Source organism: Vidua macroura, chromosome 1 (assembly GCF_024509145.1).
Source record: "Vidua macroura isolate BioBank_ID:100142 chromosome 1, ASM2450914v1, whole genome shotgun sequence".
Lineage (NCBI taxonomy): Eukaryota > Metazoa > Chordata > Aves > Passeriformes > Viduidae > Vidua > Vidua macroura.
Genome location: NC_071571.1, coordinates 30,951,012 through 30,972,119, shown reverse-complemented (window position 1 = coordinate 30,972,119; position 21,108 = coordinate 30,951,012). Strand labels below are relative to the sequence as shown.

At 40.7% G+C, this 21,108-nt stretch overlaps 1 protein-coding gene across 8 annotated transcripts in view; it reads right to left on the bottom strand.

The window, feature by feature from the left end:
- The window catches only part of ITGB8 (integrin subunit beta 8), a 48,489-nt gene extending 29,268 nt beyond the window's left edge, over window positions 1-19,221 (bottom strand). For 2 of the 8 annotated variants that reach the window (XR_008436669.1, XM_053975031.1), the window contains exons 1-3: window positions 18,626-19,215; window positions 3,870-3,955; window positions 1,089-1,263 (exon numbers count right to left, since the gene is read on the bottom strand). Coding sequence is in view for 7 of the 8 variants with exons in the window: in XM_053975031.1 (XP_053831006.1) it covers window positions 1,089-1,263; window positions 3,870-3,955; window positions 18,626-18,755 (391 nt within the window). In the remaining variant the exon portion in view is untranslated. Of the gene's footprint in view, window positions 1-1,088; window positions 1,264-3,869; window positions 3,956-4,514; window positions 4,604-18,625 lie in introns of those variants that run through there. The other 6 variants (XM_053974999.1, XM_053975022.1, XM_053974973.1 and 3 more) reach the window with 6 other exon arrangements.
- Between the last annotated feature and the right edge of the window lie 1,887 nt (window positions 19,222-21,108).

Below are 21,108 nucleotides of genomic sequence, written 5' to 3'. Positions count from 1 at the left end.
TTATGGAGTCCTTGAAATTTCATTCTTCTGCCTCCCTGATGCAAAAACTTCTACAATGCATAAGGAAATCCAAACTTAATTTCATTATTTACTGAAAAAAAAAGGTTAATGAAACCAAATTTTAGAAAGCTAACTTTTTTTCCTATGAATCCAGTATGCCTTTGGAAATAAAAGTGATTTCAGACAGAGCTTAGCAGTAGCTCAGTTGTCAAACCATTTCTCAAAGCAGAGTATCGGTCACTTCTTTGGAAGGAGAGTGAGGAAAGAAGAAGTGCTGATGTTACCTTGACTGTTTTATTATTATATAGAGTGAAAACCAGAGATCCTTTGTGCTTTGCACTCATGCATATCCTTCCTTTTTCCCTTGTAATTGACAGAAAATTATAATTTTAAATTTTAAATATTGCTTTTTCCAATTGTTCTTTGCAAAATAAATAAATAAATTAAATTTTATTGAGTGAAAGATCACCCTGCATCCCTTTATATCACCTTCACTTCTGCTGTTGGCTACAGCTTTTTTAGAGACAGAGAATGAACACTGATTTAACTAGACTTGTGCTGAGGGCAAATGGAGATATACTAGTTATAAAAAAATTCAGGCATTGAACACCTAAGTCTTCTTTAGGAATGTAGTCTTTTCTTATATAATGGTTTTGGTATTTTTCTAATTGTCTAGTCAATGCACTTGAAAGTAAAGAAATAATCAAGAAATGTATAAAATTATGAATTTAGGGATTATAACTCTACTTACTTTCAGAAGACAGTAGTAGTTTATACACATGTAAGGCAAAATTGTTAGTGTAAGTGGCTAAAGAATCAAGAGACCACATAAGAAAACAGGAAAGACTACCTAAGATTCCCTTTCCACTTATTACTTGCATTATTCTGACCTTCAGCTTGTTTGACAGAAACAATTCTTGGTAAAGATGATACTTGAATATGGGAGACACACAATTCTACAATACAATGCTACAGCATCATTCTTCCAAATAATTATTCCAGATGCCTCTCCACAAAATATCTGTACTTAGAAGTATTGTTTTTATTTTAAATTTATTATAATATCAATGTGTTAGAGACGACCCAACCTGGACGCAGCTGGACTGAAACTTTTCCTGGTGTCACTTGTGTATTTGTTTCATGGTCACTAGGTATTGTGACATGAACCGTGGGGTTTTCAACCAAATCTGATTGGCAGCCTCTTTTCATTAAGTTGAAAACAGTGTCACAGCGTCCCTTCTGTGTTGTGCCAGCCATGAAATCCTGTTTAATAAGAAACAAAAAGTACAAAACAATCTCAGCTGAAAAACCTATACTAACTTGAAAGGATGAAGAAAACCAAAATATTGGTCTTTGAAACAATAAAATATGCTACTATAATTGCATAAATCATAGAACAAGTTCATGAAGCCATATGTTTTTAATAATGGCAATGATGCAATATTTAAATTAGACGTTAAACCTAATTGCCACATTGACCCTTTTCTACACAGAAATTTTTTTGAATGAGAAATAGGATCTTGCACAATCAGAATAAGCTGAATTTGGAGAAAAGGAAAATTACACACTCTTATTATGTCACTAAAAAATGTTCTGTGCCGTGCTATGATCTCATTTTAGCAAGAAAGTGTCATTCCCACAGCACCAAAATGGGTTAGTTTTCAGAAGAATCCACTGGTAACGTTACTCAGGCTGATATTTAGTAGGAACACCAGAGGTCAGCTCTAGATTTAGCCAGCCTGAATTTGTCTATCCCACTACACAAAATCCAAAGACCTGCTGAACTTCATAATTTCAATTCCCGGAAAGAAGAAGCCATGTATAATTACAGGAGTGGACAGTTTAAGATTCCACCAACATAAAAGCCCTTGTGGCAATAGAAAAGTGATTAGTAGAAAGATAATGTCAGAAGCAGCCCATCCTTTGCTGCACTGAAAGAGAAAAGTTGTCAAAAATTTTGCCAAAATGATCCAAAGCAAAATTCCTTCCTGACCACCAATCTGATGATTAATATGATTCTGAACATGCAGGGGAAAAAACCAACAAAAAAAAAAAAAAAAAAGACAGGATCTTTTGTAGTCTTTCAAAGTATTGGTCCATCTGAGTCAAAGCTGGAGACCAACCAAACAAAGGACAATCTCTGATCTTTCAGATGCAAATGAGGAAAATAAGCAATCTAAAATACAGACAACTGTGTATTAGATAATAAACAGTCATCCAGACCCTGTAAAGACTGGAGAAAGCCCCTGAACAATGAAATATGACAGTCCTGTATCTTGTTTTTCAAATTTCAAAGCTTATTTTTGCAGCTAATCTCTGATATATTTTTTCTATAACCTTCCTTATTAAAAACAACAGAGACTACTTTTTAAGTCACTGCTATTTATATACTCTTTTTAGTGTATACTTTCCAAAAAGCTAGATTTTTAAATGTGTAAAGAATTTAGCTACTCTCATAACCAGTAATGACTAATAGATGTAGTGTTTTCTGAAGTCCACTATGTGTGAGTATAAATTCAAAGCATCTCAAGAGTTTCTCAGGGCTGATTATCTTATTAAAAAGATTTTTCTCATGAAGCAGGCAGGCTAAGCTGCACTACAATATTTCCATCTGCAATAATATGGGTTATGCCATTCCATAACTATGGATGGTGTGTAGGTGAGCCAGCTGTTTAAGAGGGTTTGACAAAGGCCTGGTGTCCATGAACAGCTCTCAAGATTGACTTGAGAAGTGAAGCAAGACAAGCAGAGCAGAAGTGAAACCAGCCAAGTCCATGTGCCTACTTAGAAGGGGACCTACTGCAGCTACATAGCACTGGAAAGTTAGCAAATGCTGTTCTGTAATAAATGCAGATGGAGAAGGATAAAGCTTTGCCCTTTGCAAGACAGGACACGGGGCCAGAATAATGAATCTCTCCACACTGTAATCCATTGTGCTATGTACATGTGCTAAACTTCCTGTAGGAAAAGAAGCCCTGCATGCCTCTACCCATCCTTGTACTACTTAGCCTTGTACCTCTGGCAGACTAAGTTAATGATTCCAAGACATAATATCTCAGATATTGCCAGTGCCTTACACTTCTTATCTCTGCCAGACACACCCCAGGAACTTATCTACCTTCTTTGCTAACCTGAAAGCTACCACTGGTAATTTCCACGTGAGCTTAAAGAGCATATGAGCTTGTGATTGTCAGTGACATTCTTCAAAAGCTTGCTCCTCTGATGTGATTACTCAAAATCATGCTATCAAGAGGGTTATTTTTTTTCTGTCAAACAAAACCAGAAATTCCCATATTCTTACAGTTTGCAAAGTAACAATAATTTCAGAATAATTCTTGCTACTTAAGATCTATCTTCTGTGCTGTCTCAGAACTGATAGTTTCCAGTGTCAAAATGAGAAAAGCATAATTTTTTCCATTTGTGATTGGATCATTATATAAGGTGAAGTTGAAGTCAACTCCACTGTTAGTACAACCTTTTGCTAAATGCAGTAGACATATATGTATAGACTTGTTTTCATATATGATAAGGACTTAATAAAAAATACTGATAAGTAATTTTGCTTTTGAAGCCAAAACTGTTAAACTCTCAAAGCTACTGTAAGTCTGCCAAAGCAGTCTACAAAGCAGATGGAATGCATTAAAAAGGTCTCACTTTATTTAAAATTACTGCAATTTTCCAAATAAAAGATTGCATTTTCTCCTTTGGAAACAAAATCTATTTCACATGATTTCTCAGGTTCTGTCTCTAGGGGTCATTTAAAGATTTTCTTGCTATTTCTCACTATAATTTTCTCAATTTAAAGGTCTTTATAAAGATCACAAGCAGCTAAAATATAAAGTCAAATGCAATTAAGCAAAATGCCATACCTCTTGAGCACACCATCCACACTCTGGACCCAAAGCAAGACACTTTGTGCATGTTACTGCATTTGAAGTGGCACATCTGTTTTCCGCTGCAATGAAATACAAACCCAAACATTCATGATTTATGATGATATGTGAAATTGTAAAATACCTAATTTTAAACCTAGATTTTAAAAATTATTTCTCCAGATTAAGAGTGATGATAATGTATTAAAACAGAAGTAAAACAGAACAAAGGCACTGTGGTGAGGGAACACAATTTTCTTTTATATACAGTCTAGAACTATATGCACATATTGAATAAATTCCATTCACAAGGCCAAATTTTTAAGATCCTGATTTAGAATAATTTTGAAGTGCAAGTTTATCTTTGGCATGTATTTTGCTGATTTACTGCCTAACAGAAAAGAATTTACTAGGTAGCTTATCATTTCACAGACATTTTCCCTTTAAGTCATTTACACTTGACTGAATTATTCATTATTCACTCCTCATGAAACCCAAAGTATTTTCTCACCTTCTATAAATATTCCCTCTCTGCATAATCATTTTTGCAATGAATAGTTTCCCAGAAGAGGAAGATTTTCTTTTCCAGAAGCAAATAGAAGTGAATCCAACACTACATGTGTCACAAGTGTGCCTACTTACATGTCTACCAGCAAAGTCCTTTATATCCTTTTCATATCTATGTTTTATAGATCACTGCTTAAGTTACTACTCTTTCCTATGAAACTTTGGCAGTTGGTGTTGAGAAGAATCTTTTCAAGGGACTTGGTCAGCTCACTTTGAATGCCAGCATTAGTGTATCCTTTCAGCATGTTGGGCACAAGCCTCTTGCAGAGCACTGCACCTCTAAACAAGACAGAAGTCACCTGTGAGGAGTTATATGGAGGGCACAAAATGCACAGCTCGGCAGTACTGCTGTTAAATAACACTGATTTGTGGCATGTTCAGCATGTCATATTGGAAAATATAAAGGGAACAAATTAAATTTAATTTCTGCATACAACAGAAGGTTGCATATGTTAATTGGTCCACTGTGATAGCGTGCATCATCATATCAAAATAGTTTGATTAAAGGTTTGGTTTTCATCCAAAAGTTTGGCGACATGCACTGTCTCAGATGATTTCTTTCCTACCTGCAATAATAATGCAAACCATCTTTCTTTTTAGGTAATGAGACAAACTTCTCACAGTGAACATCTGTATTAGGAAAATATGTACTAAAATACCTTTTTTTTAATATTTATTTTGCTGATTTCATCTATGGATTCTAAGATGAGATCCTGCATCATATAAACAGCTAATTTTCAAGAGGTCACTTAGAACGACGGCTGATGCAAGGTACTAATCACAGTTTGTACAGTTATTATCAATAACACATATAACAGTATTAACAAGCCTAGTGCAGCATTATACTGATAATGTGTAGATTAGTGGCAATTTAATTAATTTCAAAGGTCAGACCGATATTTCTATTTCATATCAACTGCTGCTGACAATTTTTGCCATGAAGGCAATGTGAGAAAAAAAAGCATAAATTAAAAGGAGAGCTACAGGTATGATATAAACAGTAAGTTGAAAAGCAGCCCAGGAAGGTGCTGGAATGCAGGGAAAACTGACTGAAGGGTGGGAGAGGTTGGTAGGGATAAATAAAGGAGGAGTTGCTAAGGAGAAATAAAAGAACAAGACAAAATCTGAAAGTTTTTTTTGGTTTCTTTTTGTTATAAAAGCAAGCACAGCAAGTTTTAGTTGGATGAGAAATGAGAGCAAGCTCATTCAGCACTAACACAGTAAAACTTTTTTTGTAATTATAAGAAGACAGCAACTGCACTTTATGCACTTCTAGTTCTGCACTCTGAAAGAGCAGTCCTGGGGGCCATAGAAAATGTTACCACATACTGCAGGAGAGGGAAAAAAGTATGAAGATTTTGGGTAGGTACTGACATGCACAGGTTTGTAGACCTTGCCACAGATCCCTTTCTAGACAGTATTCATAAATTGCAGAGACTCAGAATGAAAAGTTGTTGAAGGAGTAAAAATAAAAGGAATGTAATTGTTCTTAGCACACAAACATCCCCCCCATCTTCAACTGGGTATCAAAGACAGCAGATATGAAAGGCATTACAAGAAAAAGAGTGATAAATTCAGTAAAAGTGTCAAAGGACAAGGAAAAATATAAGTTGCTGATCTGCAGCATAACACTGGTTTTAAGACCACCGTGGAGCAAATAGGGAGAAAATTCATACATGAACTTTGAAGTTACCTATTCAAGTTAATATTCATTGTAAGAGATAGAGCTGTTCTGATAAGAATAAATAGCTGACATGAAAAAATAAGAAACCTGTGTTTCTAGCTATTCAGATAAGGAATAAAGAAGATTAATTCCTTGTCATTGCAATCATTAAACCAAGTAAGCCAAATAATAAGTATGGCCTAATTAATTTCCTGCAATAATAGCGGAGACTCCTTTCTCAAGACATATAATCCTATCGGCAAAGCACATACTTTAATTTAAATGCCATTGACCACATAACAAAATATTAACACCTTTTTTTTTTAATATGCACTTGCTAAAAAAAAAAATATGTGTCTATGTGCCATTTTCCAGATGCATTGGAAAACTGACTGAAAAATGATTGTCCCAATTTTTTTTTTCTGTATGGTTAGTTTATTGAATTTATTGAAACTTGATTTAGTTTATTAATACAGCCTGTCTAGTAAAACACAGGGGGGTCTGTGTGCCTTTGAAGACTGCTAAGACAGAAAAAATATTTTAAAATCCAGTTTCAGTGTGATCACAGCAGATAAAACATTTTAACAAATGAGATATATAGTACTCCTGGATGCAAAGCTCTTTGCTGATAACTCCCCAGTCTCAAGAGCTCAATTTTCAAAACATGAAGTCACAGATTGGCAACAGAGAAGCTTGGTACCATTGGAACAAAAGGTTGAAATTTTGTGGTTTTAATAAAGAGAAATTTGAAAAAGTTGAATTAATTTCTTTATTTATTACTCTGTCTACATCACTATTCTGGTTCCCAAGTACATAGACCATTATAAAAGTAACATTTATGGACATGCTTTCATTCATCAAATATTTGTTATTTAGTTGTAAATCTACTCTAAAATCATAACTGTTGAAGTATAAACTTTTCAGTTGCTTTAAAAAAATCATGGTAAAGGAAGAAATGATTTTTTTATGAGTTGACTTAAAAAAGAACTGAGATTTTTCCTGCCACTTCACCAAAAACAGAGTCCAGACAAGACTGAGTTTACTGTTCAGCCAAAGCTAAGGGCTAGTTTCTACTGGCTTAGTTTGAACTGATGTATGCCAAAAGGTATTTTCGACAAGGGCCAAATTCTGTGCTGGGAACTGCACAGGCATATGCATATAATAAAAAGTGCATCAGGTTAAACTACACTTTTCCAGCCTACTCCACAAAATTACAACCATGCTCCAACAACTACAGCTATTTACAGTGATCACAGGTGTGGCAAGCCTAAACTCTCTGCAACAAGAGGGATCAAGGCAAGACAAACATCCCATATGTTATAATTATATCCGGCCTCCTTATTATGAAAGTAACCTTATCACAATCAGGGTATTTATCTCAGAGATGAAATAGCAATAAAGCACTCTGGCGTCTCAGAGGGGATATTAAACAGGTTTTCAAACAGACAGCACTTTGTTCAAGTACAGCCAAGAATTTGGATTTGTATCAGCTTCACAGTTGGTACATGCTTGTGCTGGTTTTGGAGGGTGTACCACTTGCTTTATTAAAAGAGAAAACCAAAATATAGCTTGCAGCTTATACTCCTTGGTCATGGCCCTCAGACTCGTGAACACTTATTAAGGCAAGAATATAGGAAAATATCCAGCTTCCATAGAGCTGGTTTTCCTTCAATTGTGCATCTAATCTTGTTCCAGGGCAGCAATCAGCCAGGCTATCCCTCTGCACAGATAATGAATGAGGCCTTCACTAACTTGTGTATAGCCTCATTTATGAGGAAAGCTGCAGCTTTTATACTGCGGTTACCTTCACCTTTTTGTCTTCAGAGCAGAGCAACATGACCCTGCAGAGGGACAGACAGTGGCTGTCCCACCTAACACGTGGCTTCCCCATTCACTTTGGCTGAGCGTGCAGGTACAATGAGAAGCATTATAAAAATGCTACAGAGGAGGGATTATTTTTCCATGATTATTATGTCGGACAGTTACTTGCTCAGATTACCGGAAAAAAATGAGTCTCTGTGCTTTAACTGCCAATCCTAAAACCCAGTCCTGGAATTAGGGATTTTTCCCCTCTTTTTTTTTTTTTTCCAAACAAGAAATAATTCTCTCTGCCTTTTGTGCCATGCCTTAAAAACACACTATGTCATCACCAGATTTTCCAATAAGATTACAAGGTATACCTCAAAATCAGCTTTAAGAGGTACTCAACCTTTCCCAGGAAAGGAGATTTCAACTTGAATACTGTACTCTTTTTATGCTTTATAAGAAAATTCTAAGATTACTTGAGAAGAATACCAAACAACTTATTTTACTTCTCACGTTTTTTTCTATTATAATGAGATTGTTAATTTGTTTCACTTCGTCATTAACTTTTGGGCACTTTAGTTTCACTATTCAGACAGGAAGAAGCTAAGCTGCACACTGATTTTAAAATGTTTTTTGCCAGCAACAAAAGAAGCAGTAAACTAAAACTCTGCATTGGCAGAGACATGTTTTTGCTAAGAAAATAAAGATGTGTAAAAGAAAGGTGCAAAACATGATTAAATTCTGAGCTCTCAAAAAATACTTCTGTAAAGCTGGCATGTAAGTAAAAACACCTTTCCAAACAAACAAAGAAACAAGATAAAAAACCCCTCCAAACCAAATGAATCAACTTTTACAGTGTTCCTCATAGGAAAAATGGAACTGGAAGAGATAAACCATAATGTGGTCACAGAAATGGTAAGAGGCAGAGGTGAGAATCTAGTAAGAAGTCTTTGCACATCTAAAATGCAGTGAAGAGAATCACTAGTGAACAAGTCCTGATAACTGATAGGGACTTTCCATTCCTAACTCTGCCAATATACACCCCCCCTGCCCCTTCCCCCGAGAGTTTTGGGATTTCCAAATTAATTTGCATTACTGTATGAAGACAGTACCTTTTAAACATGAGGGTCATTAATGACAGCTACACAGGTGACTTAAAAAGCCATTGAAATGCTAAGGAATGCAGAAGTATGCCCTGCATGAGTTTGTGCCTTTGCAAAGCATAAAGGAAAAACCACAAAGATCTTCCTTTTTCACACATTGTGCAAGGTCTGAGTGACGCCACTGGAGAGAGCTGACACTGGATTTCAGCTGAACAGCGCAGACAAAAGGGGAGGACACCTCTGTCAACACAGCATTGGGAAAGCCTTGGCAGAAAGCAACAGTCACAGCTGATGCTGAAGGATAGAAAATGCTTTGTAAGTCTTCTCTGTAAAGGCACATAGACATGGAGTTCCCAAAAAGTGTATGGACACTTCTGTGAGAAGGAGTTTCATATTAGGCTTTGAGACAATTATATAAAGATCAATAAGGGAAAGTGCCGGTTTCAGCATTTCAGTCAGGGCAACTCCATGTGGCACTACAGGCTGGGGGGAAAAGGGGCTGGAAAGCTGCTAGCAGAAAAGACATTGAAGCTCTGGAGCATGTCCAGAGAAGGGCAATGGAGCTGGGGAAGGGTCTGGCACAAGTGGTATGAGGAGCAGCTGAGGGAGCTGGAGTGGTTTCATCTAGAGAAATGGAGGGTGGAGGGGGCCTTATCATGCTCTACAATTACCTGAAAAGGACGCTGCAGTAAGGTGGGGGTTGGCCTTTTCTCCCAGCTAACAAGCAATAAGACAAAAGGAAATGGCCTCAAGTTGTGCCAGGGAAGGTTTAGATTGGATATCAGAAAAAATATCTGCACTGAAAGGGCTGTTAAGCCTTGGAACAGGCTGCCCAGGGAAGTGGTAGAGTCACCATCCCCTGGAGGTATTTAAAGGACATGTAGATGTGATGCTCAGGAACATGTTTTAGTGGTGGGCTTGTGCTGGATTAATGGTTGAACTAGAGAATCTTAAGGGTCTTTTCCAGCCTAAATGATGCTATGATTCAAGGAGATACTCCTGATATTCTCTGAGCCTACATGTGTCTTTCTTATCCTCATCTCTGAAAAGTCCCAGCACTTACATGAAGGTTGCACATTATTCACACTGTAGACTTGGGGAACATAAGCCTCAGACAGATGCATAGCAACCCAAGTTTTTAATGTATATATACCAATTTTGAAGATTTTTTTTTCAGAAAAATGTATATAACAGCATTTTCAAAAAGGTACTACCCATAGTAGCTACTGGTATCACAGTTAGGACTCAAAAACACAACATTCAAACCACAGCCTCAGACATGGCCTTGACTATGAGAGACAGAGCCATTGACTACTCCAGTCTGACTTTGTTCCCAAGCCGCAATACAGAATGAAAACAAGCAATGCAACCTTGAAATTTTTCACAACATAATTTTTGTTTCTTGGCCAACTTTACTTGTAGCCTCTCCTTTCTATGAAACTTCCTGCTTTTCTGGGAGATGGTTACATTTTGTTGATGCAATTCATGCCTGCAAACAATGAGTGAAAGACTACTTGGCTTCAGAAACTAACCTATCCTGTCTCTTGCAAATAAAAGCATACAGGAAAAATTACTAGGATTATATCATTAGAACAGATTAATTTCCCACAGTCATAAAAGCTGATGCTTCTATGGCACAGGTTTGATGGTCCTGTTTGCACAACTTTACACCAATAAAAATGCAAAGCATATGGAACCAGAGAGCTTAAAATGTTTCTTTTCTTTTTTTTTTTTTTTTTAATCACTTGATTTCAAGGAAACTTCAAGATGTGTGGAGTTGTGTTAATTCTGTTTCCCTGAATAGAACATGGGCATAGGAATCATTGTATTCCAGTCATCTACAGCTGCTAGAAGCTCCCTTGGAGTTGATCAGCTTGAATACAGTCATGCTTCAGCATGGAATGGCTACTGCCATATATCACTGCTAATTTAATTTCTTTTGTATTAGTAAGCACTGCTAGCAGGTAGCCTATCAAAAGCCCAGAATGGTTGGTATGTTCCTGTGTATTCTATAAAGTCTTACCTAATTAGGAGGTCATGATGGTTATAAAGGTAGATAAAAATGACTATTTTCTGCCTGCTTAAGAAGACCAACCTTGAATAAAAGACAAGCCCAACCTTTGTCTCCCACCATCTTCTATAGCTCTACTTCCTCAAACCAGGCCTTCAACCCCCAATTGTTTCTCTGATGTATCCTTTTATTACATATCTAATCATCACCAAATTTCTGCCCCATAGGAGCATGACCTCATCCTGGCACTGTCTCTTCATCCACATACCCAGCGGAGGATCAGTAACTGCTAAGAATAGCTCAGGGCTATTTCTTCCCACACAGTGTCACCAAAGACAACCTGATGCAAACAGCTTACTTCACTCCCTTTTATCTGCATACATGGTGGTTTGGAACAAACCTATTCTGTAGTATAGACCAAAATTCCCAAAGCTGACAACCTAGGGAAACAAGTCCCTCAGTTCTGAACACAAAATGATAAACTGAATTGTGTTTTTACAGAAGATTTTCCTGAAACAAATCAAAAGCTGTACATGTGTGGATTAGGAGGACAGGTCAGAGTTAAAATAAAACATTGAACATACTTAGTTTACACTCACAATGAGAAAACTTCAAGAATATGAAATAAAAGCTAAGACTGGTATCAGAAAGGATAACCACCATTCCCTGAGGACTTTTACATAGTCCACAAGATTGGGAGGAGCATTTATTCAAGAGGGCTATTTAAAAAAATGTTAATGTTTTCTAGAATACCAAGTCTTTGCTATTTGTTATTTCAGTAATTTGCTTTTCAAGAAGATTTTCAATCTCCAAAGATGGTTATTGTCCCTGAGACAAATTGGTAAAAAACTTTCTGGGATTTTTTTCATAATTAAAAACCTCAAAACCCAACGCACCTGTCTAGGAACAGACACTGGCCAACCTCTATTTTAGGATTAGCCTGTTAAATTGTTATAATTTGGGGGCAAAGATTACACAAAACATGACAGTGGGCTATAAAATATGCAGACTCACATACTAACTATAAGTAAACTACAGGTGCACACAAACTGTTTGAATGCAAGCTTTTCCTTCTGCTATTTCAATGAAGTATTCACATATGTGTATGGTCTGCAGGTGCAGCTTAAACACTCTCTAAGGGACAGACTTCAAACGTGCAAATTCTAGGCTTTAAACAGGTAGTGGTTTATTTAATGTTCTGAAGTAATGCCACAACATTTTTAAGAGCAAAATGCACTCCCAACAATTTTGCTTAGATTGGAAGAGCCTGCTTGCTGATGTCATTAGTTTTATTTAGTTACTTTGTGCCATTTGTGCCATTGTGTAAGTTGTTACACGTTTTCTTATTTCCTGGTAGTCTTGTTTGAAGAAAAAGATGGGAACTTGGTTGTTTCCAGGAAGAAGCTCCCACCTGAGAGAAGTAAGTAGTCCTCAGCACAGTACTAACCCTTTCCACCCCGCAGAGGTAAGATGGAAATAAATTGTACTCTCAAGTATAGAACAAACAGAATTCACTTAGCTTAATTCCCTTGAACATCGAGAAGGAACAGAATTTATTTTGGAGAGGGCAGTTACTGGTTTAATCAGACTTGGACTACTTTTGTGATGCCACCATACATCATGCAGCTGTATTCATAACACTGCTACAATTGCAAAACACCAAAAATACTAAAGTCTTCAATATCTGAACCCAATGAACTACTGCTGCTAACACATAACTCCCAAATCAGTGGGCAGAAAAGAGGCCTGAAATAAAATGAAAATCAAACATCCAGGAATATAATTAAATCTGCCTAAAGCTACAGAAATTTCTTTCTCCAATAATCATAGTTAAAATATTTGTCTCAGTATCTTTCAATGACCATAAATACTTCAGACTTATTGTCACCATGGGTAAATACCAAGAAGTTACCACAGGCATATGACAACGAAGTCATGGGAAGCAGAGAAACATATAAAGGAAAAAGTCAATTATGAGCTTTGCAAAGTTTTCAATTTAGGCCAATTTAGCCTCAGCTAGAAATTGCTTTTTTGGCAGCTTTCTAATGCTGTAAATTCTCATCATCCTGAAACACTTACATTTTGCTCAAGGGGTTATTCTTGTTCTGCCACCAGAACAAGGGGGAATCCTGAATGGCTGGCAAGAAGCTTACTTTTCTTCTTGGAGAAAGGTTCCATTACAGTGTACAGTGAACTAATTCATTAGAGCCTCACTTCCTTCCCAAAAGTTAAACTAAATAGCCCAAGTCCATTTATATAAACTGCCAAAAGGAAAAAATTAATGGAGTTCAAGTACTTAGAAAAGAATAACAGACCATATCCTACTATGTCCATCAAAAATTATGTTTGCTTAAGCAGATGAGAAAGAATTTTACATCTTTCCACTGGTTAGACAGAAGTCAGCAATTAGTAGAGGAGATACAGGAACTTTGAAAACAAGATTTTGCTGAAAAGGAGGATGGAAGTAGAATGAGAAACACCGAGGCCTTAAGAATTTTATTAAAAAACCCCTCAAAACACAGAAAGTTTATTAACAAAATGGAAACGATATCCTTCTCCATTTTTCTGTTTTCAGTAAATTCATCATGAGAAGTCAAATTCATACCAAGATGTCTGGATTACCAGTTACAGTAAAAGCTTTAAATAGTTCACATATATAAGTTTTGAAAATATAACATATGACTTTAGTGCCGTTAATATATTTTAAGAACACTGAGCAAACTTTAAAGGTCAGAACACCAAGCTATTCTACTTGTTCTTCTTACCCTGACAGAACTCATCAAATCCCAATCACTGCCTTAGATACACCTATCCTGATCTAAGAAAGTACACTTTTTCTATATTCAGTTTTTAAAATATACATTGTTGAAAAAAAAAAATCATGTAGGTAATTTAATTTACAGGTAGATTTAATTTACACATTAAGGTTAATATTTCTTACATCAGATCTATTCACAGAATCATAGGATAAAATCAGAGTAATTTTGGTTGGAAAGGACTGCTAAGATCACGTAGACCAGCACTTAACCCAATACTGCCAAGTCCACCACTAATCCTCTATATTGATATATATATAGATGAAAAACTCAAGTTTATATGCACCTGTCTGAGGCTTCTGTTCTTCGAGTTTTTGTCCTGAATGATTTCACCTTCATAAAAGGGGGGGAACTTTTCAGAGATGAGGATAAGAAAGGCACATGTAGGCTCAGGAGTACCTCCTTGAATCATAGCATCATTTAGGCTGGAAAAGATCCTTTAAATCCTCTGGTCCAGCTGTTAATTGTTATTAAAAGGTCTTGATAACTATCAGCAGCCCATGTCAACTTACACAATTTGTATATAAAATACCTTCAATTTTTCTTCTCCTATGGTACTTAGTTCTAAATGTCCCAAACTCAAGACACAACATGGACAAGTCATCACAAATTCTTTATAGGGATTTGAAAAATATTACCAGCATTTAAGTGCTCTATAAAGTATAAGGGAGGTTATAATCTGACATTTTAATGTCTGCTTGTGGAATGGGGATCATTTAATGAAGATTTTCTTCAGCTTCCATGAAGTTCACATTCTGACATCTTTCCGATGGTCTGGGGAAGTAAATTAAACTTAGATTGCATGGAAAATCAAATTTATTCATTTAGGCCTCTTGACTAGTGGGGTCTAATTTTTGCTTTCTCAGTTGTTGCAGTTCCACTCCTTGAAAGTTTAAAGGCCTGAAAAGAGGCAACTGCCTCTTCAAACTGTAGAGATATTTCTGATGCATGCAAGCTTCAGTCTGCCTTGACAAATTTCCTCAGCAACAGCATATCCAAAATGACAGAGGCAACCCTTCCAGAGCATCAAGAGTATTGTTATTGCTCTTCTAGTTCATAAACTGCCCCCTCCTCTTTTCCCAGCCTCATCTCAAACACATGTAACATGAAAACGCTGTAAACACTACTCATGCAACTGAGTTTCATTCAACTTGTAAAAACCATAAAATAAAAAAAAAAAATACCTTACCACATAAGAACCCCGAAGAGATATGAAATTGCAACAGATTATGAGAAGTGTACAATTTGCAAAGCAAATGTAGGCATGTTATTGGCAAAATATGCTCCTTGAGCAATGCGCACATAAATAAACCTCTCCCTCACTGTTCCTCAGAACTGCAACTTACAGCTCTCGCAAACACCCAGCTTGTTTTTCCCTAAAGGCTGGTTCCCAAAGGTTCCAAAAAGGTTGGCTTTCCCAAAGATGGTCCATTAGCCCTAGGGAGGAGATCACCCACGCAGTCTCAGGAAATGAAAAATGGATTTTCTCTTTTTCTTGGATTGTTTTAAGCCTCAGGAAAAGCTGAATTGGCTCAGTGTTGGGTATCCCATACAACTCAGCTTCTTCCACTGAGCCTCAAGAGAAAATGGGCCACATGGGTACACACAGACAAACACCAATTAAAGCTATCATGATGTATCTTTTATTTCAGACTTTTTTGTGTGCTTGTGTATCATGGGACATTTCCCATCACCTCTTTTCAAAATCTTCCATGGGTGGTTTGAATAGTTTTTCTTATTCCTTTGAGAAGTAACATGAGTAATGGTTTATAAAACTTTCTTACTTGAGGGATCACATGGAAATCTGATGTGACAAGACTGGTGAAGCACCAAAGACCTTGATGGGAGAAAATTAATTAAGCAAGTCATGCTATTGGCATAAATCAATTAACAACTGACCCCTTCATGATGATTCCCCAGTGGTCTTTCCAAATGACACTCTCAAGAAGACTGAAAATACAAACTTTTAAAGTTGGTATTTAAAGAGACCTGTCAATCACAACTACCTAAGAGAATTGCTGTGTGACTGTTCTCCAACTTTTGTTCAGAGATAAAGATTTCATTCCATCCCATCCCTCTTTGCACACCACAAGTACATTCTGTTTACTTGAGCTTCATAGAGGAATAACTCCCCGGGTATTTTGGAAAGCACCAAATACCTTAGTTTTCTGATTTTAATATTAATTATAACTGGTTTTGGGACACTGCAGAGATTTGAATCAATGTCCTTTGTTAACCCTGACCAATCAGTCACTCTTCTGTACTTAAGCCCCATATAACCCATGTGCTTATACATCAGGTAAAAAATAAGAGTTTCAGCAGTTGGTTTCTGAACAAGGCAAGAGAACTGCCTTCACTGAAGTGAGCACTTACTCAATTGTTAGCACAATGCATACACATGCTCTTGCTCTAGAATCCAGCTTTTATTCAGTTCACTGGTTTACATCTTTACGAGTTTGTCAGGTTTAATGTTCAAACATAAATGTAGGGATCTGTAGAAATCCCTACAGAACTAGCTCAATTCTTATGTCAGGTATTTGTTACATTTGGCTTACTGAACTGCAAATTTCATGTTGGTGAGACTTATTGAACAAGGGACCCTTTGTAGAAGGCAGCAACACTACTCTTTTTATCTGAGCTTACAGAACCTGTAATTTGGGAATTACAAATTTACAGCATTGTGAGATTTCCTTTTGCGCTCCTTGCAAACCCTACGCCAAATTCTACCTTTACTTATCCCCAGGCAATGACTCACATCTCAAACTGCAGCTTGCAGAACAAATACCTCAAGTAGTATCAAGCTCTTAATGTTTCAATTAGAAGAGCCACAAATGCTTCAACAAGAATGAAATAAATTTGAGTTCCATGTACATTTCATATTAATTCCAGTCTCTTTTAGAACTGGAGATTCAGTGCAAGAGATATGCAGGTTCTGCCAACTCTGCACATAAATAAACTGGACTTGCTGATGGCACAGGAACAGCATGATGCTTTTCTCCATGCCCAGCACTGTCGATGCAGAAGCAAAGAGGAGTGGCTGCTTGAACAAAGCCATGCTGCCAAATATCTGTACATGGAGCTGCTGCCCAGTCTTTCTCAAAGCAGCCTGCAGACATTCAAAGAATCCAGGTGGTGCTGCACTGGCTATCACAACCAAATGTAAAAATCACAAACAACATTAATAATAACAAAAAAATTCACGTGTTCATTCACAGACAAACAAAGCAAAACACTCTTCTTGCTTCAACTGCGGCTGTAGCCTGTAAAGTGATTATGTATGAAGGAAAGAATTCAGTGTGCCTTTCAGCTTTCATGAATTAGCAGAGGTTTCAAATGAAAAAACAAGGTCTATGTGAGTTACAATCTGAGAGCTGTTGTTACAATAAACACATAACCCATGACGCATCGCCCATATATATTTTCACTATGAAGCACAACAAAGACAGCAAGCATCCTTTGGCACAAAAGCTCCATGCACAACCTCCCCCCTGTGGCATTCTGTTCTGATGCATTACTTGCAGTAGTGTGTACCCAGGAACTACACTCATGAGCAAGCACAACACTGCATTCAGGCACAGAACCATCCTCTTCATAAAGTTTCAATTAGCCTTTCAACTCAATTGCACTGGATTAAAAAAAATCTGGGATACTACATACAAGATGTCATGTTTCATAAGAAATTTAATAATATATTTTATTTTTCCTATTGACATTTAGTTCGGTTCTGAATTCAAAGTACGAAGCCAAAAAAGTAAAATAAATTATCCTATGAAAGTTAACAAATTATTCCATTGTTTTTAATAGCACTGGGCAAATCCTACTGAATTAGGCATGAATTTGTCACATATGCAATAAAGAATTTAAGACTAATACATTGTTCCCATTGTAAATCTCAGTTTCAGAGGTTACATGTTAACATTTTAAATCAGCTCCAGGCTTAAGCTGGGAAATGCCAATTATTCCACAAGCAGAAAAAATACAGAAAGATGACTGCCAACCAGATCTGTTTGTATGATCACCGCCAGCTAAATAAGATCCTTTATGAAATACTTGACTAACCTGCTTGCTCTGTCAACTGCTGCACTATCTAAGGTACATTTGCACAAACTCCCCTCAGCCAGCACACATTAAAACTGATGCTGGGGGCTCTGGGAAGCAATTCCACAACGCGAGGGGTTACCCACATTTACCTGAGCCTTTTTCACCCCAGAACCACAGCTCCCGGGGAACTGTCAACATGCACGTTATCCCAAGGTAAACAGAAGACAATCTTCTCGTAGCTCTATCCCTATTTAACCCTGCCACTGCATGCCATATGAGCGACGTAAAACAGAGTGTTACCATCCCCAAGAACCGTTCATCCCTAGCTTCGGTTCGCGTGCCGCTTCACGGAGTGTTGCGGAGGGTGCACTGCAGGATCCGCAGCACCCTGGAGCGAGATAGTCCCGCCGGCTCCCCGGGAACTACCATGGCTTCCCTAAAGGCGGGACGCCCCCGGCGTGGGCAGTGAAATCACGGGCTGGCCCTGGCGGTGTGAGGTTTGGACAGGAGCCGGCCGCTCCAGCCCAGCTCTCCCTGCAGGTACCGTCCGCCCGCCAGCTCGGCCCGCCCGGCCGGCGAGTGCCGGTGGCGCCGGCCGGTCCCAGCTGTCAGCGCTGTGCCCCACGGCAGCCGCCGAGCCCCGGCAAGCCCCCCCGCCCACGCACGACCCCGCGCCAGAACCAAACCCGGCCACAGCCCCAACCAGCCGGGGCACGGCGAGCAGCCCCAGGCGCTCGGACACTTACGGCGCTGGCAGAGTCCCGGCACGGCCGCCAGCAGCCGGGCCGCCCCGAGGAAGGCTCCGGGGCCGCGCTGGCACCTGGGCACGGAGACGATCCCCGCGGTGAGGCACGCCAGCAGCGGCACCCACATCATGCGCCGCAGCCGGCACTGCTCCCGCTCCCTCGCCCTCTTCTCGGGGCCGTGTCTCGGCGCCGCGGCGCGCTCAGTCCCGGCCCCCGCGGGGGCGGCGGCGGCGGCGGGGCCGGGGGAGGGGCAGCGGCGGGCCCGGCACAGGTAGGGAGCTCGGAGGGGCGGGAGGGGGCCGCCGCATCTCGGGGGCAGCGCCTGCCGCGCCTCCGCGTCCCGCCAGGACCGGCCCCCCCCCGGCGGTAGAGAGGCCCCGGCCGAGCGCGGAGCTTTGCTCCCTCCATTCGCTTCCAGCCCGGCGTGCCAGGGGCGCCTCGCCGCCCGCCCTGCCTGGGGGGCGCGGGGAGGCTCCTGGCACCGCGCGGGGAGCGGCGGCGGCAGCTCCGCACCTCCCTCGGGCGAAGAGGGCGGCTGCCGGGGGGGGCGGGGACGGCCGCCCCCTGCCCGCCCCCGCCGGGGGCAGGTGGGCGCTGCCCGCCGCCGTCCCGAGGCGCCGCCGGGGCAGCGTCTCCGCGCGGGGGGACAGGGTCTGCTGAGGACGGGGAGGGGAGGGCAGGAGACCGCGGCCGGCGGCGCTGCGCGGCGCTGTCCGGCCCCAGCGCGGAGGGTGCGGGTCCCCGCAGGTTGCCAGGAGACGGCAGCGGGGCAGGTTCCGCGAGCGGGAGTGCGGGGGCGGGCCCGGCGGTGAAGTCACCGCGGCCGCCCGCGCCTTTGTTCGGCGGCGGCTTCGGTCGCAGCTGCCCGAGCTCGGCACGGCCGCTGCCCCCGGGCGGGGAGGCGGGTGAAGGCCGCGGGCAGAGCGCTGCGGCGCCGGCCCCCGCCGCACCTCGCCCGCCGCTTTGGCCCTGTGGCAGCTGCTCCGCCCCGCCGGCTGGGCTGGCCCTCTTTGCATGTGACCCCACCGCCGCTTGCTTGTGCGACCCTCGCCGTTAGCACCTCCGTAAGCCGCGGCGCTGCCCACCGGTCCCAGGAATGCCGCCGTTTTCCCCGGGGCGTCCCGCTGGCAGGAGCGCACCGGCCCCTGGTGCTGGCCGGCAAAACTTCACTACCTAAAAGCACCTCTCCTCTTTTACCGCTCTCCCCGAATCATTTCTGCCCGGAGTTTCCACCCCTCCGGGTGCAGTGGGAGTAACGCAAAGGTTAACCGTGTCCGGAAAGTACCGCGCCGTGCGCGCCAGGAAAGCCCCACCGGGCCAAGGTGCGACCTCGGCCGCCGCCTCGCCCGGCCCAGCTCCGCTCCACGGAGGAGCTCCCTGCAGCTCCTGTCCCTGTGCTCGTCTGGAGGGCTCCGCTCCCCGCGGAGGCTGTGGGTGGAGGCGTTTTCCCGGCAGGTAAAACCCACCTGGCCACCTCACCCTATCGCACGCCGGTGGCCGGGCCTTCGCCCGGCTGCGTTACGGGGTAGGTGTGCCGACCTCGGGTCTCTGATGGCCAGCCGGGTGGCATCCTTCATTTCTGATACCGGCAGCACACGACAGCGCGCACAGGATCTTAAAAGCATCTCTGTGTTGTGTCCAAGTCTGTCTATGCAGGGTACGTTTATAAATACTGCAAATGCAACCAGTGTAAATAATGTGCTGTTTCACTGTCTTTACGAATGAAGGGCTGCGGAAACCTTTTCAGATCCCTTGCTAAGCCTTGAGAAGCTATGGATGGTTTAGTATCTGAATGTCAGAGGTCAGAAGCTGAGCACGGTGAGTTTGTTCAAGAGTGCTGAGGAAGAGCTGGCAATGAAGCAATCTCATGGTCCCACTCTTGGGAGTTTTTAAATGATGTATCATCTTTTTTGCTTCATTTTGGAAAAATCCCCCATTTCAGACATCTGACTGTCATTCCTTGAGTGGTCACAGCCCAAATGGGGATATGGGATGTGAGAAAGCCATATGCAATGACATTCAGAAAAAAGTGTAGTATCTGCAGGACTTCAAATATTGTGGCATTGTTAACCTAAAAGCTCTATGATTTCAGAGGTCACAATCTCAAACACTGTAGGTGGAGAGCTACATGTTCCTTGAGAACTCAGTTGGGTGCTATTTGAAATAAGATACACTGGTGACAGGTGAACTAAACTCAATTTACTCCTGTTGGGTCCTGTAATGTCTAGTTTATAGATCATAATGTTGCAAATTTATGGTGATTCAAATGTATCTGGAAAAAAAGGATTCAGATGATACATCAAGAAATTCAAGGAAATATCTTTAAACAAAATGCCAGCAGAAGCAAAAGTGACAGAAACTGCGATCTCCCTATTTTAGATTTTTCACCTGCATAGTCTAAGTGGTTCTGATGGGAGGAATGATACAGTTGATATCCCATACAGATATATTGTTTATGAAACTATTTATTATTCAGAATGTAA